The 24,964-nt window shown below is 41.3% G+C and overlaps 1 protein-coding gene across 2 annotated transcripts; it reads right to left on the reverse strand.

Moving 5' to 3' along the window:
* Positions 1–14,466: 14,466 nt before the first annotated feature.
* Positions 14,467–22,901, reverse strand: LOC147798544 (uncharacterized). 2 transcript variants are annotated; one of them, XM_087139380.1, is made up of 4 exons: positions 16,974–22,901; positions 16,574–16,707; positions 16,133–16,273; positions 14,467–15,821 (listed from the first exon to the last, which is right to left on the reverse strand). In XM_087139380.1, exons 3-4 carry the CDS (start codon positions 16,254–16,256, stop codon positions 15,541–15,543), a joined length of 405 nt encoding a protein of 134 aa, XP_086995506.1. In that variant the 5' UTR covers positions 16,257–16,273; positions 16,574–16,707; positions 16,974–22,901; the 3' UTR covers positions 14,467–15,540. The 2 variants fall into 2 exon arrangements, with proteins under 2 accessions (XP_086995506.1, XP_086995507.1); XM_087139381.1 differs by lacking the exons at positions 16,574–16,707; positions 16,974–22,901 and having other exon boundaries at positions 16,133–16,526.
* Between the last annotated feature and the right edge of the window lie 2,063 nt (positions 22,902–24,964).

A 24,964-nucleotide genomic window follows, 5' to 3' on the forward strand; every position in this document is an offset into this window, starting at 1 on the left:
AGGGACAACGAACCCAAATTTGACATGGTTGATTTCCGCGGAATGTCGGTGTGTGTATAATGCCGGGCACATTGTACATGTACAGTGCACTTCAGTACAGTGTACCATTACACAGGCGGTTCCTTCGCTAGTGCCTGCATTCCTGAATCAACACGGCGAGCTGCATCATACAGATACAAGTTAGGTTTCACACTGACAGACAGGTGCATGGTTAATCAGGTAGGTCAGGTAAGTACATGTATTTCCTTCGCTCAAATGTCTTCTCGTGAGTTGATCTAGGTGAAGCACAAGGCAGTTTTGTTGGATGATTGATAGGCATAGATCCATGATTTACAGAACTATCAAGTGTTGATCCTGATGGAAACATGTTTTATAGTTGCTCTGAAGTCACTGACCTCTGCAAAACTTTTGTTTTTGGCAATAAGCCTTATTGCTGATACCACACGTGATTTTGCACAATGGTAGAAAGGCAGTGTGGGAAGGAAAAAGGAGCAAACATTGCCCCCTTTCCTTCCCAGAATGCCATTCTACCTTACTGCAAAATCACCCATGCGGTTGTAACAGGGAAAAATGGCGCACTATGGGGAAACTCGCAAAACAACTCCAACTAAACTAAGGATCTTTGAAGGAAAAGTCGCAGGAAACTGAATTAATATGGACTCAGACATCAATATTTGACTTTAAAAGAATTTATTAATGAAAAGGTATGGGAAAAATGCCAAAAAAACCAAAAGGACTAAATGACTTAAAAGACTTGAAGTTGAATCAAAAAACTAAACCCTGAAACCCCAAACCAACACAGTGTGTGTAAGTGGCCTTTCAAGTACACTCCAACAAGAAGCCTGTCAATCAAGATAACAAAAGTAAAGAATAATTATAATAAGTTACAAGATGTCCTGACTCCTGGCAGCTGTAGACTTTGATTGAATTTCTGATGTGGTGGTTACAGGTACATGTATGTTGGTAAACATTACTGTTTGTCTTATGTTAAATAAAGCCATTTTCTAATTAATTAATATATGCAATGCGTAAAATTGACCAATTTGGATAAATACTTATTCGTTTTTTTTTACAGTACAGCACCAATTATTGGGATTTTTGAGGATCAATGCCACATGTACGTGTACGGTATACTCCTAATGTATTTGACATACCCTGTACTCCTCAGAAACTACAGATGAAAGTTCAATTAAGTGAAAATGATTTGCATATTAATTACCTTTAATTTGAGAAAAAATTGGCAAAAGTCAACCTTAAGGCAATTCTGCAAATATCTGCAGTAAGTAAAGAGAGTTGTGGATTTTTATAGCCCTTTGGGTGCAATGCCAACTGTCACTTTCATATCACAGAACTTTGACTCCTACCACACCTGTGATTTTAGTTTTAGTATACTAACAAATTCAATGATAGTTCTGTTTGGATGTAGCTGTGCAGTTCAAGGACGAGTCCATTCTTGATGTGGGCTTGCACTGGAAAGCTTGGTCCATCCTGAGCGAAGTGCCTCCTGTAGATACCAGTTTCCTTTGCATCTGGTCCAATATCTAAAAAGTACACACAAAATAATAAGATCAAATATATAGCAAGACGCCAAACAAAGGTGACATTCATATTAACTCACAATGTCTACCAATTTAGAGAACACGTTGTAAATATCAAGTATAGATTTATTATTTTGAAATGCAAGTTGAAAGTAAAGCCAAGCAATGCAAGATACCTAGTACACACCATCACTGCAGGAGGTTCCTTCAAGTTGATAGTCGCCAGCCTGATATGGTGTTGGGGTTTCCAGAACATTGGAGACCTGGCCGAGTTGATGGACTGGTTGTTCTTCTGGTCATCTTGTGACACTAGTGTCTGCCATTAAACAAGTATAGATTATTTGTATGATTTATCATTAAAGGAAAAGAACAGGCAACAATTTAAATGTTATTCTGTATTACAATGATACTGATCACTGTTGTTCTAGGCATGTTTCAAAAGTAGTCCTAAAAGTAGGAAAGTGTCCATAAATAACATGAAGTAAGTTACTTAGAAAGTTGCATTCTGCTAAAATTCTGTTCATTATTGCAAAATGATTGGGTAACTTTGAATAGAAGATTTTTCGAGATAAGCCTAGCAAACATTATTTTGGAGTGACATTAAGGGGCACAACTCCTACATGTATCTTATCTATCTTAAACAATAAAGAATACATAAAATATCAACTGAAAATTGGCCCTACCTTACGGTATTAGCAATAAGGCATATGGCGTATCCATACCTTACAAAAAATCCTATAGGATTCCTGTAGGCATGCGCATGATAGGACCCTATAGGATTCCATAGAATCCTATAGGGTCCTATTGAACATGTAAATGATTGAACGTATTTCTATAGGATTCCTAAAAAACTATAGGATTCTATAGGAAATGTAAAGGAGTGTACATATCTCTGTAGGATTCCTATTGGGCATGTAAGAGACTGTAAAAGATGCATGGGCCCTGTTTTGAATGTTATTATATGCGCAATCTCCGTCCATCGTGGACGGCTTCATTATAGGCCTATTATTTTGTTCGTAGCCTAATTTCTCTTCTAAAGGAATTTAAATTGATAGTTGGGTGTCCTCTTTGCCATGTAAATCTGAAAGTGAAATCCAGCCCAAAAAATATGCCTTGGGGGCGGCACATAACAGATTTTCAGACACATGGGGGGGTAGGAACGTTACACAAGAGTTTGGCAGAAACAGTTCTTCAATGATTTGTTGATGAAAATCTAACCATTTACTGATGTTCTTTTGTCTAATACATGTTAATTATATAAAATTCAAATAAACTTGGCATACATGGACTAAAAATCAAGGGGGTGGCAGGGGCCAAGGGGGCGACAGAGGGAGGCGCTGCTGTCGGTTGAGGTTCATGTACTTGCAGTGGTCCGCATCCCTGGCCTTTAGGGGGAATATTTGGCGGACGTTTCTTTTTCACCGGTGATTCCCTGTCCGATTCCGAGTCCTCGCTGTCGGTATCACTTTTCTCACATGTCACATCACTGTCACTTGAGTGACTTTGAACATCTGAGCCACTCTCTTCGGAGAGGACATATCATGATATTCAGAATCTGGCAGAAAAATACCTTACAGTGCATCGGTGCTAGACATCCTACTAGTTGAAGCCATGCTGATGGAATGTACGAAAACACAACGCGGCTACCTACAAATACTGCCAACCCATAAAACTGACCACCACTAATGTCCATTGGCACCAGGCAAACAATAACCTTTTACCCTACTCTTGTTTTTCTCTCAGTAATAGGCCTGAGAAAAAAGTACAAGCTTCAAAGGTTGGATAGTTCGCACAGGTACCTTGGCCAGGGTACATCTTTTGCACTTCTTGCACTACTTCTCTACGTCGCCTGCCATACCAGGCCAGTAGAATCGCCTCCGGATTAGTGCCATGGTCCTCTTTTGCCCCCAGTGACCTGCTTGATTGCCTAGAGCATTAAGTACCATGGGTTGTAGTTCCACTGGTAGCAGCATCTTGTGGCTTTCTCCTTCCACTGGATCCTGTGTATGGACATGTAGAACCCCCTGAAGTTCTCGAATTCGGTCCCATCTCCTCAGGAATGCTCAGGTGGTTCCCATTTCAGGCCTTGAGAGGTTAGACCAGGGTTGAGTGCCCAACCGCAAGAATACAAGGAATGAGAAATGGCTTCATCCTCTCTCTGCAGCTGTGCCTGCTCCTCAGAAGAGTATGTTCCCACTGAAGGTACAGCTTCAGTAGCAGCTGCTGCGTGAACACTCACATGGGCCACTCTGTTACTGTCTTGGAGGGATGTTGACTGGCACAGTATCTGTAGGGTTTCCCTTGCTTGAGTGTACTGTCGGCTAAGAGCATCGGGCAATGGTGTTGGCTTTCCCTGAGCGGTACTTTATATCAAAGTTAAATTCAGCCAGCCACCACACCTACTTTTTTTCCCCTGCTTGATCAGTAAAGTTTATGTGCACTTGTAAACCGAGAACTTCCTGTGCCACACACATTATTTATGCTTGTTGCACTTTTGAAGGATATCACTACATTATATACGTAGACTTTTATTGCTAATTTATTTACATGTACATGTATTTATACCACCATGGTAGTTTGTGGTCATCATGGTCAACAAAATTTGAAGACAGAAAAGCAAATATTTCATACATAGATTTTTATCCAAAAATTTCAGTAATTGCATTAAGGAATTTATTTATGAAAAACTGATCAAAAAGAAAGTTATCAGAACCACGCCATAGTTCCTGGTATATGAATCAATTGGTAATACTAGAAACTAATATGATTCAGTACGTTAAATCAGTGCTTACATAATGCTTATGCTAAACCTTTTCGTGATTCCAATCTGAGTGGCGTAACAAAGCATAGAGCACATTTTGGTTTGAACTGTCATAAATACTAGAGCTTAAAGGTGTCTGATGATGACTCCTGTCTGACTCAAGTCAGCTAAAGATAATGACATACATGACAATCACTCAGTGCTCCTATCACAGTCGTACCGTAATTCATTTCATCTAACTGGTTCTAGCAGGACAGACCAAGCCTTGGAATTAACCCAGCAAGATCATGGCACCTCGAAAAATGTTTGTAATCTCACATTTACAAATTTGTGACAAGACTGTCATGTACAACTACAGAGAAGCACTGGCTTGTGGTAGGGCTAGCCAGTATTGCCTCCCTATTCACAGATTTTTGTTTTGATAAATAAACAAGAAAAATACAAAAAGGAGACCGAGGGAAATGCAAATGAAATACTGGAAAACTTGCAAAAAGTCCTTTAATACTGGACTTACATGTACATGTATTTTCCTTCTTGTGCACAAATCAGTGGTGTGGCCCATAAAGCTCTTTGCCATTGTCACTCTGAAAACCTTTGTCTGGCCTTCTGACAAATAAAGGTCCTCTTGTGTTCAGGAATCCCTTTACTGCTTTTTGGTGGCAGTGTGAAGAACTATGGGTACCTACTAAAGATATCCCTAGCACTTAGAATCTACGTAAAAGTTTCCCTTTCACTTGAATCTGTCGCCTACGCCATGTTCAATAAGTCAATTAAATAAATTTCTGCACCTCACTTGCCATGCCAGGTGCTAGTGGGGCTTTGTTTGTAAACATAGGTGTTACCGTACTTTTTGGTGTATTTTCATTGCCTTCAAGTTTTTACTGGTATCCTTTCGAGATAATCACAAAACTGCTCACACTGTCATTTTGAAACCTTCCTGATACTTTCTCCATTACTGTAGGTGTATCCCTTCTTGATAATTTTGTGGACTTCTCCTTCTTTTAGTAGCATGGTGTTGATGAATATCCGCTGTTCTGTTCATCCCCAGACTCTGTGGTGATGTTGGTGAGCCACCATCTTCTTAACTGTCTCCATGGGACTTGTCCATTTGAGTCATCCAATCACTCAGTTACACGTGTGCCATGAAGGATATATCTGAAAAAATTGTGACAGTAAACTCAATATAACAATTTTATTACCATCATTGCATTAAATGAAAAAAGTTACAGTTGAGTCGTTAACAATGGTGAAGTCATAGCCTCCAATTTGCAGTTTTGTAATGATGGGCCTGCTACACACAAATTGCAATTTTACTCGTAGTTGTCACATATTAAGCTGAGAGCACCAAGGTGTGATGTTAAAAACCTTTATGGGACTTTCCTTATCCAGACTTGTTCAACTCAAACTCAATTCCATGCCTACTTCAGTGAAACATTACAGGAATTATCTGACATAATGAATAATAAGTGAAAGTGTAACCTGGAATTTTGGCACAAGTGAGAGTCAACAGAAAAAGAAGCAAACGAACCGGGTTCAAAGACGAATTGCGAACTAAATTTTTATTTCGATTCCAAAGGGTGTAGAAAAATGACACGACAAAGGATAAAAACTTGGATTGTAATTCTGGAAAACTTTTAGATGATTTGCCAAACTGAAGATTGCTAACTGAAATTCAACAACGAAAACGTTAAAACTATTTGTTTCCTTTTTCCACAATGGATCAACTGGAGGATCAAAAAAGAAATGCAGAATATGCAAGCAAATCGAAATCACCAAAAAAAACCAAAACGAAAAACTAAATAAAACAAAACAAAAAAAACCCAACACAGCACCAAAAGAGGATTACTCGGTGCGCAATCTGACTAACATCCTGAAAAGAAGAATACAACAAACATGCAAAAATTAGGAGTATAAGTGGCAGGATAACTGTAAATTACTACAAAGCCTACATGTAACTAGTAAATAATAATGCTTCAGAAAGAGTACATGCACCAACACTACTAAACCATGGGGAAACAGTCAGGAGCATATCCATTTTGATCAAGCTAGTGCCAAACTATAAACAAAAAGTCTCCACTGAGAGTTCCTTATCACTTAATGAGTCCCTGAGGCAAACTAACTTTGGGGACCAGCTGCCAAAACCACAAAGTTTATATTGTGCTACTGAGCCTGGTTTACCTCATCTACTGGACCATGAACAAATACTCATAACACATGCTTCCCTTTAAAGATAGAGTGGGTCTAGTCCACTTAGAGAAAACTCTTTTGTGGTGCTAACACGTGTATTTACATCGGCAAGGCAGTGAAGTGTAATTATTTGAAACTACAGACTTACACAAGTCTATTACCAGAAAAACCAAGCCACGGGAGAATTCCTCAGACAAATAGATTTGCTCTCAGAGTACTTAGTGCATGTGAAACTTCAGTAACTTCAAATACATCAAGTGTTCATGTTCTGTGTATCAACCGACAAATTAAAAACTAATCAAGAAAACATCTCTTCAGTCACATGCATTTAAAACCAGCAGAGCTCTACTACATCTTCTAATAAAGCAGGCTAATAATTCTTCATCAACTCTCGCCTCTAGATTATCTGAGAAAACTAGATTATCTGATAAAACTAGACTAAGTTAAAAATACACAAAAGGTAATCCAAAACTCAGTGAAGAACATGTAGGAATATTAAAATACCTGCAAGAATCATCAAAACTTAAGAAATGGGGACTCACCAATATAGCGGGGCAGACAAACTTTCTGGGCTAGTACATAAGTGTGGAGAGAGAAAGTCAGTGCAGTCTGCACCGATCCATGCCCTTCTGCTGAATGAGGAATTTCTCACAAAGGCTGTGGGAAAACTAATAAGACCCTCTTTGTTTCAACCGGTGGCTCTGCAATGCCCTGGGGCTCAGCTGCCAACCCATAGGTACCTGGGCAATGTTTATCAGGGAGCACTACTTATAGCTAAGGCTAATGCACAAACTAAGTGGGGAAATCTTTGCCTGCAACAAAAGCGCCTACATTTTAATTTTTTTCTATAGTGTTTTAAATCTCATCAGCCATTTTTTTTCAGGGCAATTTTCAAATTGAATGACCATAGTGCGCTATGTAGAAATGGCTTTGTTTTTCTACTTTTTTTTTCTTCTTGGTCTTCCGGCAATTTCTCTTGTCACGTCTTTGGGTATTAAACAAACTTTTAATTATGTTACCAGGGTGTGCCGGGGTACCAGGATCAAAGGGGGTACCCAGGGTTCCAATTCGCTGTGGCAGAATAAAATAATGATGATCAAAGGAGGGATTCTGAACTGGCAACTAAAATAATGCACAAATTTAATAAAGTACCACTGAACTAGTTCACATATCAATAACATGACATACATGTACTGGAAACATAAATCTCCATACGCCTGGCCTAGCCTTAAGTTTTTCATAGCCAACATGTAGTACGCATCCACAGTTATTTCTAATACTCGGGAGGCAAGCAGTTGCATAAATCCACAAAACAATTACCAATCAGGTAAGTACTAGTAGGCACATTGTAAAATCACAAGTCTGCCTGATTAAATATTCACAGTAGTTCAAGCAGAACAGTGAAGTTGCTGGCCAGTGTCCTACTGAACAATAAACAGTTGACCAAAATCCTAATACATACTAATGAACTAGGGAGTAGCCCTTCCAGAGGACTGGGGTAAAACATAAACATTCCCCACAGGGGGTTTCCTGTGAAGGCCAGTGTGGTGCACTGATGACATAGCGATTACTCAAGCTGCACACAGTCCTACTCACATAGCACAATATCAATAAATGTGGGTCTGGTTCAGCATAATTGTCACCTTCACGGCCTGCTCCTGCATCACTGGTTATCTCCAATCCTGCAGGTCCTTCGTCAGCAGATGTTTCGTCATAACAGCTCCGCTGTCCACAGGAAATCTCCTCTGCTGCAGATGTCCTCTGCACTGACTCAGGATTGTTCCCTTTGTGGTACTGAATGAAAATACTTCCTCCTCATCTGTACTGCTGGGTGGGTCGACAGGCTGACTGTGGTGGTGCCCTCGCGTTGGTCGTCTGGACTATGTGGGATCTCGTCTTTGGTTCTCTGTACTTCGGTTGGGTAGCTCACTGGAGATGAAATCTCAGGGACGAAGCAGATTGCGATGGAGAACTCTGGTCCTCCCCTCTCCTGTCTCTGGTCTCAACTCATACACTGGTAGATCTCCCTTTTGTGCAACAACCACATGCACTTTGTCTTCGAAGTAAGACTGTAGTTTCCCAGGCCCACCAGGAGGGACGCAGTTCTTCACCAAAACTCGATCGCCTGGTGCAAATGATGTGTTGAGGGCTTTTCGGTAATAGTAATGTTTACTTTTTGCTGCTGACTTCTCTGCATTTCTGTGTGCAAGATTGTAAGCCTCAGTCATCCGAGCCTTCCACCTTTGAACATATTCGCCATGGTCCCTCGTCTTATTGCGTTGATCTTCCAACCCAAAAGCCAGGTCAATCGGGAGGCGTAAATCTTGTCTGCCGCAGCACATCCAGCTTTGTTCTTAGTGGGATATGCTTGCGCATACCAAGTAAAATGATCCATCACGACCAAAATGTACTCCTGTCCCCCGGTGCTCTGTTCCAAATGTAGAAAATCAATGCTTACCAGCTCAAACGGTTAGTGACTATGTTCACCATCGGAGCTCTACCTGGTCTGGCTGGTTTCTTCTGTTTCATACAGTGACACTGTTTGGTGATGTAAGACTCGATGAAGTTTTCCATATGGGGTCAATAGAAACGCTCCCGGGCCAGATGAAGAACTCTATCTTTTGACAAGTGTCCCATCTTGTTGTGTAGTTCCTTGCAAACAAGTAAACGCCATTTCTGTGGTATGACTAGTTGTCTGCATTTCGTGATTCGCCAGAGAATCCCATTTTGGCCAACATTGATAGTTTCCATTCATGCATCATTGTGGTTGTGTCCTTTTCTTCTCCAGCCCTCTCTGCACGCTTGGGCCATTGTCCTTTAGACTTGTAGTTCAAGAACCTGGCGATTGCTTTGTCTTCACGTTGGGCATTGTATACATGTACATCAGTTTGACTGAACTTCTGGATCCCATCTGGCAGCTGATCCTCCAGTTGATCCATCGTGTCAGAGTTCACGGCCAGGCAGTTTACAAATGCAAACTCTCTCTGTTCTTGAACCTGCAAGCCCTGTACACATGCTTGGATTACAGCTGGGAAAATTTCTTCAGTATACAACTCTTCAAGATTTTCAGCTGACATCCACATTCTTGAAATTGCATCGGCATCTCCATTTTCTCTTCCAGGTCCATATTTGATACTGAAGATAAATCTGCCAGTTTTCCCACCCATCGATGACCAATGGCGTTCAGTTTGGCTTGTACTCAGGATGTATGTGAGGGGATTATTGTCGGTATAGACGGTGAATGATTTCGCATTGTACAAGTAATCCCTGAAGTGGTCCATGGTCGCACACTTTAATGCCAGAAACTCAAGTTTCCCTGAGTGCAAGTGATAGTTTTTCTTGGCTGGCGTCAGTGACCGAGAACCATAGGCTATTGTCTTCATTCTGTCCCCTTGCTGCTGATAGACTACCGTACCAAGTCCCTCTTGAGACGCATCAGTATGTAGCACGAACGGGAGACTGAAATCTGGGTAGCTCATCACCGGTTGACTTGATAGTTCATCTAGGAATGAGTTCAGTACTTGTTGATGTTGGGGCAGCCATTGGATCGGCATCTTGAATGAAAGCTGCCCTTGTTTTGTCCTTCTTGTGTTGTTTTTCTGTTTCACTTCACTTCCATTGGCTTTCGAGGCTTCAGTAGACTTTTGTACATGTACATGTACAAGATTTTGTACATGTTCTTCGAAACTTGCACTGTACACTATTATATCGTCAAGGTAGACTTCACATATTTGGTGATTGAGTCCATCCAGTATGTGTTCCATGCAATGTTGGTACGTGGCCGGTGCATTCTTAAGTCCGAATGGAATCCTGACCCACTCATGTAGGCCCCAGGGGGTAACCAAAGCCGTTTTGTGCCGACTACCTTCATGCATGTACCCCTGGTGGTAAGCCTTGCCTTGGTCAAGTGTACCGAACCATTGGTTTCCTCCCAGGCCATCTAAGACGTCTTGAATACGAGGTATCGGGTGGCGGTCATCAACAGTTTTCCTATTGAGGTCGCGATAATCTACACAGAGACACAATCCTCCGCATTTCTTCCTCACACACACGACAGGTGATGCGTAAGGCGACTGGGATTTTACAATCCATTCCCTTTCTATCAAATCCTGTAGATAGGCTTTCACTTCCTGATAGAGGGGTCGTGGGATGGACTGATAGGTTCGCTGTACTTGGACATCATCTGTTAAGTGAATCTTCATCTGCAATTCTGGGATGGACCCCACATCGCTCTCAGGTTTTGCGAAACTTGAAGATTCTTCCTGCAACATCTTTAACGCCGTTTCTTTCTGGGTTTCACTCAGGTTGGACAGGTCAAATGATTCCCACACGGATGGTTCACTCTCAGGGGTCAGTGCCTCATCCTTTTCACTGTCTCTAACTGTGAAACCATTCACACTGGGTTGTGGATTTATTCCACCAGAGCAAACTGAGCGTGTCAGTCGTAAATGTCCCAACAAAGTGCATTGCAGAAGGATGATGTCTTTGTATGTATGGTTCTTCACTGGGATTTTCACACGGCTAGTGGATCCCTTTTTCAGCTGGACAATGCACTCGTCAAGCTGCAAGCCATCCGGTAAATCGCCCAGGATATTCGGCTCGAACACTAACTCTTGTGTCGTGTAGGGGACCAGTGCGAATAATACAGGTGACTTCAACAGTCCGGTTCTTTGGGATGGTGAGAGGTGACTTTCCCGTCCTTGTTACTCCAAAATCATCTGGGTTATTCTCACGGATGAGGTTAACTATGGTGGTCAACCCCCTTTTCGTCTGTTTCAGAAAGGCTGCTGACAACAATCCCAAAAGACTGTCATCACTAGAGGACAGGTGAATAATCTCCTCAATTACATGTACGTTATAACCAATTATTGGTTCAGGTACGTCATCCCTGGTGACCAGAAATGGGACAGTCATTTCCTTGGTGTGGCCCTCATGGTTGAATGCAAGTCGTAAAGGTGTCCACCCCTCAAATGGTACGGGTGTCCCATTCGCTGCTGTGAGTTGGAAATCTAGGTCAACAAGGTACTTGGTACTTCGCAGGTCAGCCTCGGGCAAACTTGGTCAGCCACCATGGCCACTTGCGAAGCGGTGTCCCACAAGACCCCAGAGGGCCTCCCTTCTAAAGTGCAGAGGACCATGCATTTTTGGCCGACTAGTTTTATGAGGTTGTCGTGGTGTTTTGGTGTGATATGACATACCATAGTTCTGTTGCAGTTCTTTTTCCCGGCATGAGCTGGACGATTTAACTCCTGCAACTGACAACAAATTTTCTTGTGCTCACTCCTGTTGTTGCGCTGGCAACCCTTGGAACAGTATGAAGTATTATGACAGTCTGAACAAAGTTTCATGTTCTTGATCAAATCCATTTTTCCACATCCAAAACATCTTAGGAACTTTTCTGCTAGCTACTTCTCGTCCCCCAGGAGTAGCTGTTTGTCGTTTCCCTGCCATCCACGTCGACATCCACGTGCGTAGTGCTCGGTGCTTCCACACTTGAAACAATGATTGCACCCCTCTGGCTTTCCTGCTTCTTCACACTGGGCACAGGATGGACGCTTCTTGCTGTTTCTGGTATGTCTTGTTTCTTTGGGTCCTTGTTCTGCTGCAGGACTGCAATCGATGCCTTCATCTCCCTTATCTCCTTGACCAAATTCTCCACACCATCAGGACTCTGCAAGTCATCAGAAACGATGCTGCTGACCTTAACTTTCGACCCTCGCTTCTGAAGACACTTCTCCTCCAGACTAGTCTCCACATTCAGTAGCTCCTCGTCAGTGATATGGGTTTTTTCCAAATATTGCCTCATTTCTCCCTTGAGATTTGGGGCTAACCCCGTAGTTGGGGAAGGGTGATTTCCGCTCGTCCCTCCAGGTAGCTTCGAGATGAGAGAAAACACGAGACAGGTGTTGATGAGTGATGAGTGCGCGGAGAAAGATAATGGCCAAGATGAGACAGCAGTGAAAGTAGTGATGGTGTGAGTGCAGTGAACCGTGCAAGACTGAGTACTGTACGAATGCTGATGATTTGATGAGTGAGGGAAAACAGGAAAAGATAGTGTACGTGATTGAGAGAAAGAAGCGTGGGGAGTACTGTATGTATTTCAGTATGATATTGATAAGGATAAGTATGAGTACACAAGAAAACAAATAGATGAAGACTGGGAAAATGGAGATTTGAAAGAGGTGGATTTGTGTGCAAAGGATGTGATAGGATGTGAGATTGAGTCTGTATGGTTGGATGGGGATGGAGAAGAAGTGTGGTATAAAAGACAAGTGCTAGGAGTGGGAGAGAATGGATTGTTTAATGTGGAGTGTAAGCCGGTTGAGGGTGATGAAGATGATGATTGGGAGTGTGAAGTCCTGGCCGAGCCCCTGATGGATGACTACGCAAATAGAGAAGTGAGGTTTGTTTAAAGCCCTGTCCGCACTGGACACAGTAGATGTAATTTTGGGGTATTGCAGCATTTTAAATGGAAATAGCACAAAAACATCATATATGGTGTTCCAAAACAAAATCATATACTGAAAGCGTAGTTGCTCCGTACAGTCTCAGTAAAATTTTTCCATATAAACGCCCAAGTTCAGACGCTGAAAATATTTGCCCATTTCTTTCTTCAAAATTTAAAACCCAGTGCAGACAGGGCTTAAAATGTCCGTTCCATTGTGCGTGTGGGGGTGGTAGGTGTGGATGTGAGTCTGTGCTGCATGAGATAGCTGTCCTATATGTGAGAGGAACGTGGTGTATACCTCTACTTCAAGCTGTGCAGAAAATTCAAACATGTATGTATCTCTTACTTCTGGAAAAAATCTGGAAAAAACATAAAAAAATAATAATGAAAAAAATTTTTTTTAATAAAAATACAAAAAATTTACACGCCGAAAAACGTTGTGTATTTCATCATGTGATTGTGGAGCATAGTCCAATGGAGCCTTGTCTTTGTGAGTGCAAAACTGAAAAACAGACAAATAAAAAAAATGGCTGATATAGGGCATAGTTTTACAACTTGTTCTAAATGAGATTTATGTACAGGCATTGTAAAGATTGAAGTGCAGTGCAGTGGTAACAGATACATACAGTAAGTCCACACAAACTTTTCTTACTGGTTTGTCATTCAAGTCCAAAATGTGCTACTTTTATTGATAACAGTAACAAAGTTTGACGAAAGCATAAACAGTACTTCAATGTAAAATTCACAGGGATTTTTGATAGTCCCAATTGTGTGGCATTTGTTTGTTATAGCTTCATGTGCTGTTCAGTTTGTGCTCATAAATTGTGCTCATACCTGTACATGTAAGAATTCAGAATTGGTACTTCTTAAATTCCATCCCATGGCAACCTATCACATGATGGGGGGGGGCATGTGATACCATGTCATGGACAATTGCGTTTACATGCTGTCATGCCAGCAATGCGACATTGCTTCATTTTCAATCTTTGCAAATGAAGTCTTATTTGCAATTTGTATAATTATTGTGATAAATTACTGTGGCATGACGAAGGTAAACATGTAATTGGTGGTCCTTGAAATGAAGTTCCCAGGTCTGGGAGATGCGGTTCGTGTGGGAGGTGTGGCTGGTCTGGGAGGTGCGGCTGGTCTGGGGGATGCGATTGGTCTGGTAGATGCAGTTGTTCTGGGAGATACGGCTGATCTGGAAGATGCGTTGGGTAGACCAAAGGTTGGGAATGCAGGTTAAAGTCTGGCAGACATCTGTTGCGCGGAAGATGAGAATGGTGGTGTACATGGCTGTGCCACTGTAGCTGATTGTGAGTGGATGCTTAGTGGCAAAGGGAAAGATCTTGCTTTCTTGGACCGATAAAAACCCCTTCTCAGTGATGTGGAATATGTCCCTTAACCTAGAAAAAAGTTCTCTGTGTGCCCCTTGCTCCTCAAATCCATCGAGCACATCAATCAACTGTTATGATTGATTTAAAATTATCTTGCAGTGATCGCAACAAAACTCTGTGAATGATAGCCCTGCTTTTCTCTTTTCCAGGGGCCCCATTTTAGATTTCACTTCATCATATATCTTCTGAAGGGCACCCTTCCTTTTGTCCCATCCCATTTTTATTTGTCCTACCCTCTCTTTTAGCCTATCTACAACTATTTCCTGCTTCCACACAACATCCTTAACATTTTTCTCTTCCCCCTTACAAACTGGACAATTTTTCTTCTCCATATCAACACCCTTTAATCTGACACAATCTTTATGAAACCATCCTTTTTCTCGCCCATTACCACACTCATCACACTGAAACCATTCCACATCTCCTTCAACCTCTCCTTCCATTACAGCGACAGCGCAAGCAGAAAAATCACATGGATCACATTCACCCCTACCTCTTCGTCCTCTTCTCACCTTCCGGAATTCCTCTAACAACCTCTCTTCATATTTCAAGTCTTTCGCTGCTCGGCTGTGCTCTCTCTCGCCCATTTTAGCCTCAATAGACAACTCCTGCCACTTATCATTTAATTTATCATCCACTGCCCTCAGGTCCCCTTGATCAGTGTCCCTACACAAACACTCAATATTTCTTTAGAACCTTACAACAAGACCTAACATAATATGTAAGATGGGTGGAGCTATATACGTGTATGTGCATTAGATCATGGATGATTGGCAAGATAGGCTCGCTGGAGATAGAGTTGTGGTATGGGCCATTTGTCTTGGTGTTACCACCCCTCCTAGGATCTGCCTTTTTATCGGCAAGATCCTGGACAATCTCCTCAGGTTCTCTTTGCTAGTACCATGATGGATTGTCCATCCAGCCCTCGCCAGCCTCATCCCTGATTTTAGGGGAGTGGGCATCTTTACCTGTGGCAAGGCTGAGAGGGGTACATAACACCAAAGGCATGGGTAGGATGCATTAGAACCCATGTGGCCCATACCCTTTGTTAAAAACTTGTAATCCCCAGCCAAACAAATGCATATTTTATTTGTCCCCAACCCTTAATTGTGAATTACGTTGGAGCTGTAAAATCTGTTGTTTGAAAGGAGAGAAAATCATGGCCATATTATACAAATCAGTTGCATTATGGAGGGCAAGAATATCTGTTTAATCGGCTGAATTACTTTGATTGAAGTTACATATCCGGCACGCAAGTTTGGTGCCCGGCCCCCCTTTATCCCCTAGAACTTTTATCCATACTTCTCCCCGAAAATTGGTGCTGTACCAGACATCCCCTGCTTCCATGTGGCTCCCGATGAGATTCTCAACGTGGCTTGTCAGATTTCGGATGCGCATGTAAGCCACATCAGTTGGAGATGACGAGCCAACGTTCTTCTTCATCTGCAGCTCCCCCAGCTCGGTGGTCGTCTCTGATATATCATGACAACCTAAAATGATGATAATAATGCAAATCAAAGTTTTGAGAATGGAAATTTTACTTAAATCTCAGTGCAAATATCCATTGTGGATAACTTGTCCTTTCAATCTACATCAGTCAAGGGACCATGTAAAACACTTTATAGTCACTAAACATGACTGTTGGTATTACTTGATTGATTAGATTTGACGACCAGTTGCCTGCGTTCTTCTTTTTGAGTTAATTTAATTGATCTCAGCACCTGTCGCAATGATTATCTGTCTTGGGAGATGCTATTTTTGACTGCCTGTGACTATTATAAGTGCTACCAAAGCGAGTTACCTCTTAACTCCCTGTGGACATGCCTGTCACTGGAAAAAAGCCTGACGCCATGATTGGATAAGAGGGTGCGCAGCTGCCTGAATTTGTGCATGGGCAACCTCAGCAGCACCTTCAAGTCCAGCATCTCTCCGGCAGTCAGTTCTGTGAATACAATGCAAGAGAAATATAAAATTTACAATTACATGAACAATCTTCAAAGATTAAGCGATAAATGCATCACACAGAGCAATTTCCTTTGAAGTGGCAAGTTTTGGGATTTTTGAGTAAACCTTGACCAGTTGTGTACATACTCCATGGGGACTCAAGGTTTTTTTAAGGATTTTTTAACACAATTAGACTTTTCTTCATACCTTGCTACATTTCTTAATAATCAAGTGTATATAACTGCACAAAACAACTCTGGTAACTTTCCACACAGTTTGTCTGAATATTTTATTTTACCTTTCCGCAGAGAGAGGTCAGCTTTGCGACAAGCATCTTATGCTAAGGGAGGGGAACTTCCAGAAGAATGATGCCAGTGTCGTGATGATATCCTGTGAAGTTGGGCTCTCCTTCGAAGATATCATCTGGCACATCTGAAAATTAAAGCATGAATAAAAGTTATCAAAGGAAGAAACTTATCTTTTAAATTGCAGCGTAGGATTGTTCAGTTTGTTGTCCTCTTCTGGTTCAAAACAGCTTTAAACTGAAATAACATTGGTTTGGTAACTTTCAATTAGTATGTTGCTATTTAATTGAACTTAATTTAATGCATATAAGGCGGCTGAAAAGTGAAATTCAGACTAAACTGAAGTGTTTACAAAATGAATGTGGTCAGTATAAACACACAAAAGAGACATACCTTCATCAGTTCCCTCACCCTGCCTTCCAAAGTCTTAGAAGTTGCCGATGAGCTGGGAGCTTGGGGGGAGTCGGATAGGTACAGGTGTCTGGGGTTTCGATTTGGTGCCGGTTGGTCTTGCGACGAGGACAAGATGCCTAGCTGAAGTGCTTGAATACTGCTCCAGCTGGATTATCTGCTTGGTGCAAAAAACAGCATTCTCAGATGCAAGCTGGTGGTTCTCTTCTTGAAGGTGCTCAACCTGCTGGGCCAGCTCATCTCGCTTCTTCTCTGCCCTGAGTCGCTCCTCCCTATTTGTTTTGAGGGTATGAAGGAGCTGGTCCTTCTCTGGTCCATTTTATTTACAGTTGACCTTAATGTAATAATATCATGATTACTGGCAAGAATTTGGTGTTGAAAGGTGTTCAGAGAGTCATTCTGACAGGCAATGAACTCCACATGGGTAGAATGTTCAACCTTATTCTTATCATGTAGAAAAAGTTTGGTTTTCAATTCTGAAACGTTGCACAAAAATGTTTCAAATAGTGAGTCCAAAGTTGAAAGTCTCTTCTCCCCCATAGCACTCTTTTGTCGCTTCCCCTTTGGTATTGGCCATGTTCCCTTGTAGTATCTTTTATGTTTCCTTGATTTCCCTTTTCTAGTGTGGGGATTTGTTTTCTCCCCCTGGTTATCATCCTGTGATCGCCTTAATGACATGAGCAGGTAGACGTTGACGTCCTCTGTTTCCCACCCGAGAGCTACTTGCCAGTATATCTTCTGTGAAGAAGGCCTGCAGGAGGTTTTAAGTCAGCTTGGCGGGTGACCCCTTAGCAGCAGATAGGCAGGAGTCCCGCACAACCTTCTTAAAGGAGACTTCACCCATGTCAACCATCTCGATATCACTTGGGTGTTCCATTTTTGGAGCAGCTACAGGAGTGGACGAAGTGGTGAGTACAGAGCCGTATGAAGTTATGGGCACAGGGTTCAAAGTGGTGGGTGTCAAACTCAACAATGGAGTGCGCACAAGCTAGTGGGAAGGTACTTGTAGGTGCCAGGGTTGGTGAAGTGATGGTTGTTGAAACTGATGACAATGAGAGAAACTCGGTCTCTCTGGCTGAATTTCCAAAAATGCAGGAGGACAAGAAGTCCACAAACTCCACAGTTACAGGGGCAGACAAGTGGGCCTTTAGTCCTGAACAAAAGCCCAGTGAGTTGGCTTGCAAGGCTCTATATTTCTGCTTTGAGTAATTTTTTCTTCTCTGACATTTGGTTGACTCTCAAGCCCTCTGCCTGCGGCAGTGCCTCATTACTTTGCTTCAACTGTGACTGACTGTCAGTCTTCTGCCAACTGTATTGAACAATTGTTTTACCGTCCAAGTACAAAAGTTGTCTCATGTGCATGCAGTAGATTCCCGACAAAGAGAGAGATGTGGAAGGGCCTGAAGTTATGCTGCTTGAAGCCGTGCTGCTTGAAGCTATGTTGCTTGAAGTGAATTGAAGTTGATCCAGTGCTTGTAAAGCTGCTTCCTTGCCAGAATGATCAATGATTAGTTTTTCAACCATTATTTCATTTGCAGCTATCTGAGCCTCTTTTGCTTTAGCTGCCTCTGACCTTTTTCACTGCTAGCTTCCTTGACTACACTTTACTTTTGGCTTTCCCCCTTCAGTTTCTTTTTCTCAGGTGTTTTCTTTGAACGTAAAAGAGACAGATTAATTACATTTTTTTTCTCCTAAAATGTAATAATTGCTTAAAAGCTCTAATTCCAAACACTGCTGTGTAAAGGCCTAACAAATAAAGAGTATACCACTATACACATGTCCATCAAACCTGAAGGATTCAGGATTGTTAGGGTTAATGCACTGCAGTAAGAGAATCTGTCAAACCTCGTTTATTGCTGAATGACTCAGCTGACCAAAGTTGATGTGATTAACCCTTCCTCTACACAGCTTCACAAGAGTGCACAAGTGCACAGCCACCCTCGCAGCCGCGTATGCTTTGGTGTATAATGCATGCCAAAATTATTTTTGATGAATAATATGAAGGATACTAAATGAACTGTAATACATGTATATCTACTTACATTGTTGGACTTCTGCTGAAGTTCAGTTGTGTAAGCATTGGAAACGTTAGCTGGAATGTGTTCACTGAACCACTTGAGAGATGGAATATGCTGTGCAATGATTTTGCCAATCAGCACTGTCCATTCTTGCCCCAGACGTTCGTTGTCATGTAAGTTGGGTAGGAAATCATCAACATCAACTGTTGAGATTGATGAAATGAAATCCACTTACATGTATGTACATGTACATACTACATGTACATGTCTAACAGTAGTTTCCACAAGCAACCAACTTACCCTACAGGTAGATGGAGTTCCCCTGGCGAATTAACAGCTTTTCCTCTTCTGCTTGGGCTGAGTCTTTTGTGTGGTGGTGAGCCTGGCTTGCGATGATCTCAACGGAGAGGTTTTGTCACAAGAGACATCGTGTTTTGCATTAGTGGCCCTATACTGGTTTCTTAGTGTGGTTTGCAAATCTGCATATTTGCGAATTTTTGTCACTTTGGCTTCACACTGTTCACGAACATACTTTGAGCTTGCTCGTGTGATATCCCTTATAAAAATGTCCTTTGGTACTACCACACAAAAATAGGAAAATACCACAGGAAATACCATAGGAAAATCCTATGGTTTGGGGGACATGTACCACAGCACCCTGTGGTAGTATTCCTGTGGTAATATTCCAGTGGTAAAATTTGTGGGTACATTGAATGACTGCAGTGAAATTCTTGTGGTACTAATCCTGTGGTACTTTTGCTGTGTTAAGATTCCTGTGGTAAATCCTGTGGTGATTCTTGTGGTACTATTCCTGTGGTAAGATTGATTTGTCCTGTGAGTGCAGTTCCTGTGGTAATATTCTTGTGGTACTATTCCTCTGGTACTTTTAGTGGTTATACTTGTGTGGTAATATTCCTGTGGTAAAATTCATTTAACTTGTGGTAAAGTGTGGTCAACGATCACTCGTTAATATGAGTGTTATATACACTTATATCTTCACTAAAAGTATTTCAGAAAAACATGATCTGTGTACTTAGTTTATGTAATTGACAGGGGATGTGTTTAATTGTTATTTGTATAAAATCCAGAAAGGGTAGGTTACAAATACAAACGAAGCAATTTTCCATCCCAATTTAGTTGGTCAAAGTGAAGTGATTGGTTTCAAACCTTGATTAGCAACAGTACTCTGTTGAGTTGAGATAATGTAATTATAAGAAACATGCAAATTTTAACTGGTAATGTAATGTCATGGAACTGGGGTGGGATGGCTCCTGTCAAGGAGGGGGGTGTGAACTCTACCTCGGTGTGACGAGGGTGTGTACCACTTGAGAAATGACTCAACACCACAGGGGTATTTCTTAGTTGTTCCCCAGCCCAGGATGATATCAAGAACTATCATCGGCAGTCAACCAGAATAATATTACAGTAGTGAACACAAACCCCAGCCCAGCCATGGTAGTAAACGGAAAAAAAAAAACCCCAAGCCAGCGTGCTCTCTTCACCCACAGCCAGGCTACTGCAATAGAAATGTACATGTACAGTACATGAGTTGGTTACAGGCATAGTGCACGTACACACGTCAGAACGTTTCAATAACGATCATTAAAACAGCCAGAAAATACACCTCTTAATAATTGATTTACTCAACTGAAATCTCATTACCAGAAGGGATAAGCTACAAGCTTACCGTCGGCATGAGGATAGCGCACACATTGATCTCCCAAACAGGTAATTTTAGGGTCAAACTGGTCAGCAACCATTTATTGTGATCGTCCTCTGCAGCGTGGAAGACGGAGAGAGTGAGAGCTCTGCTGGCAGCCAAATATGTGCTTAGACAAAGTTATATTTCAAAGCATAATATATTGAATGGTCTCAGCAAAGGTTTCATGCTTGCCACATGTACAGAAATTCATGGTGACAAAGTTTATGTTAACATGTGTAAGTACTGAATGTACATTTACTGGTAATATTTCTGAACGCAATAGTGAATTCACAGTTTTGACTGACCAAAACCAGCAGAGCAAATATGCTGGTCCAGCTGATAAGGACCGGCACAGAGTGTTCCTGAGGATTGCTTCTCTTTGCAAAATGATATACTGAAAGGTGCTGGATCTGCTGTTTGCTGCCTTTCTTAGTGAAAACTAGCAGCTCTTTATCTTCTTGGATAAATATGCTTGATTGTGGTTCTCCATTATCCGTCAAAGTACCTACATTTTTTAGAAGTAGAAAATGGTCTGTTCAAAAGCAATTTCAAGCACATCGGTGAAATTCATTCCCTGCCCAATGTTATATTTTCTTTCACTTGTTTTTTTATGATTTATTTGATTTCTTTTTAAAGGATGGTTTCCTCCTGATGCCTTCATCCTAACTCAGTGATAACCATTGGAAGCATGTTCCAGTTGCTATGTGTATTACTGAATATGCCTTGCCAACCTGCGGGAAATCCACTGAAAAAAACACAGGTTGATAGCAAAGTTGGTTGAATTGGTAAGACTCACCTACTCCACTGCTCAAAACCTTTTACAAGCAGAGAGCCGGGCACTCACAAAAATCAATGCTACAAACAGCCTGCCCAGTGGAACTATCTTCTAGATTCTCCTCTCAGATGATATGCTAGCTTCTGAAGTCCAAGATTAATGCCAACAAGGACCAATGAGCAACAGGAAGTGAGAGACATACATGTAGAAGCAAAATGGCAAAGCTGATGCTTCCTTGCACTCAAGGATTGGGTGTGTGCACTAGCATCAGTCAACATGCCACAGATGTCTAACAAATCCGGGACTACCACCAACGCAGACATTGGGATCCCAGACTGGTACTTACTTCATAAACTAGTGTATCATTGCAATACTTCATTCACACCTACATGTAGTACTGTTTTACAACTACATGTACATCTTCATAGAACTTCGTTTCTGATTCAGTCTTGATTGTTATGCTCAGACTGCTCCACTGGACTTGGATATTTTGCAGCCAGTTTACGGTCCATTATTTTTCATAAATTCAACTGAGTAAGCTAATGTTACCTTCATTTATCACTCTTTTTGAATGTTTCTTATAAACAGAATTTGGTCTTGGTACCATGTTTTCCTCCTTCTCTGATGAAATCCAGAGCATTTTTGCTAATCTGCTCAACACAAAGCTACGTTTCCTGCTCTAGTTTGCATTCTTTTACAAACCATTTCACACCTCTAAACACCATATCAGCCCACTGACCACACATTCTCGACTTATTCCGTAAGACTTGTTGTGTTTAATTTAAATGACTTCCCTCACCTTCTTTCACCTTGTGTTTGAAGAAATTCCAAATCACTAGTTTTACAGCCTGAACCATTTCCAAGCATTCCAATGACCCCTCCCACTCATTCAAACATTCACCAGAGACATTGGTAATTCATTGCAGTATCCATGTACCTACAGGTATTCCTGTATGTTTGATAATGTGCTTGTTAATTTCCCAGCAAGCATGCAAAGGCCAAAATATCGAAAACAAAACAAAAGATGATCATGAAAATACAGGAATGGATGCAGTCAACTCTTCGACTAATGCAGGGAAGGATTTCAAAAATATTTTTTTCAAGGAAATCACAGGACAAAAGACTAAACTACTTTCCAAACTGCACCCCATGGAGCCCTGCAGTATCCGTGCCCACAGCATGGTCTTGGGCAGGGCCTCAACATTTCTGCTTTTTAATGTGCTTAATTTAAAAATTAAAGGCAGTTCATATAGTGAATATTATTGACTAGAGTTACAAATGAGTTAGTTCTATATAATGCGTTATTCGGGTCATGGTAAAGGAATGCATATATTACATATATTTTTTTATTCGAAATAACTAGTGACTTGACTTTGAATAGATTGTTTGCAGTGATTTCATTCAAATATAGCTTTTAGCCATGCCTCAAAAAATTAAACGTCCTTTAGGTCAAATTGATGATTGCTGACCTTGCTTGGCACTCACCATGAGGGTTTTATCAAAGGCAGATCTGGGGAATGGGGGGGGGCCAATGGGGAGCATAGCAATCCTGAAGGAGGCAAAATATTCTGAGGTTTCCAAAAAAGAAATAAAGCCAGTCTTTGGGACCGTCTCATTTTTTCTCCCACATGCCTAAGTACAAAGCCTCAAAATTTATACCCCCTTAAGGGGCCATAAAAGTAATTAGCACACAGGAATTCCTGAGTTTGTGGCCCCCAAAAGAATTCTGGCCCCTCCATGGAAAACCTTTGTTCCTTGAATGTCCTCGGGATTGTCATGTCATTTAGCTTAACTATGTCAGTTTCTTGATCAGTTCATACGATTTTTTGTTCATGATAAAAGGAGAAGCCAAGACCTGTAGCCCATAATGTGTACATGTACCTTGTTCTACTGTTGTGTACAGTGGGTTTTATGCAATACTGACATGTTATTAAAGTTACTGTGTCTTAGCTCTGAATACAGCAGATGTTCATGTAGAGTGTACATGTATATGTAGACTTTGGAAAAAGCAATGACATGTCCCAAATGTTGGCTGTGGCATCTTGCATACAAAGACATCCTCATTGGTGACACAGAGAAGACAGCCAAGTGAGCAACATTGGGTTTGTGGCTGTGGACCTTAAGCTTCATACTTGAGTAATGCTGGGGCTATGGCCATGAACTTGTGGCTGAGGACATTTGCCAGCATACTTGAGTAATATAAGGGCTATGGCTTGTAATGCTACTGTGGCTGAAGCCTAGATAATCGTGTCCCCAAAACGGAAGCTCTGCTAATGATGTCACAGCACCATCCATTGTCTTTTCACAGACTTTAGTGTGCCCATTGCTCATGTACAGTAGCAAAAATAAGCCAGATGATGTCCTACTAGAAAAAGATCAATCTCCAAGCACAATTGCTTGCTGCACCTGAAAATGGTTTTCTGCAGTGATTACAACAATTTGTTGTTTTCTCCAAGATAATACATACATAAGGACAGCACATTTGTACATTCGTACATATAGTGTTAATGGTTTTTAAATTTATGAGATGGATGTAAATGTATGTGTATATTTATTTTATGTTTATTAACAAAACTGACATATATGTTTAAAAATTCAATCAATCTCGTTTTAGACAGGACTTCATTGTTAATGTAGGTAATATGGGAATGCATCTGAACCTTGGAATGGCCTAACATCAGGGTGTCAGTGGGGTTCCAAACCCTGGCTGACGGTGAAGATGTTTCTCATATTTTTATATTTTTATCTCTCAAATACAAAAAACTGTAGTGCACTGTTGACAGGGATATGCAGTGGACAAGTTGAATGGCCTTCATCAGTGATACCCATGAATAACCCTATCGTAGTAACCAAGTTGGTTGAATTTCCTGAGGATGCAGCGTCATCTGTGCACAGCTGATACCATTCTACAGACAATTCACTTATTGTGTTGCGTACATGTATAACAAATACACGTGTGGCTGTAAAAATGGCACTTGGAATGGCTTGCTGATGGGTGTGTTTTGGTGTACATGTGAGTGGAATGAGTTCATGAGTACTGAGATCATACAAGACCTCAACTGGATATCCTGGTATATCTCCACGTGGTTGAAGCATGGATCTAGCAGCACATTGATGGACATTCTTGCCATCATAAGGATAAACATAGGACCAGATTTATAGTGATGTGTATTCCAAACAATCCAGTCGATGGAAACCAACATTTACTTGTAATGGAAAAATAATGGAATATTTCCATTGCTTTTGCCTCTAACTGACCAGAAATACGCAATGGTGACAGTATTGATTTTCAAAGCAGTATCCACTATCTTCAGAATGGCCAACAGAGGGACAAACATTTTTACTGCTATTTCTCATGGTAATCTTTTCGTTTATTTTGCAAATGCTACATGTACAGCCCAATTGCCAGTTTGGAGCATGGGGGCATCACAAGAATAATAGATAATTTTACAGTTTCTGCCGAGGGCCCCACCCAGGC

Source organism: Acanthaster planci, linkage group LG07, assembly GCF_054643075.1.
Source record: "Acanthaster planci isolate LZ-2023a linkage group LG07, COTS_SCS, whole genome shotgun sequence".
Classification (NCBI taxonomy): Eukaryota; Metazoa; Echinodermata; class Asteroidea; order Valvatida; family Acanthasteridae; genus Acanthaster; species Acanthaster planci.

Bases quoted from the DNA above. Each gene is read 5' to 3' on its own strand.
- LOC147798544 (XM_087139380.1), bottom strand. From the start codon at position 16,256: ATGCTGGACTTGAAGGTGCTGCTGAGGTTGCCCATGCACAAATTCAGG. The intron at 15,822-16,132 runs GTAACTCGCTTT...TCATCATTTTAG, and splicing joins TGTCCACAGGGAGTTAAGAG to GTTGTCATGATATATCAGAG.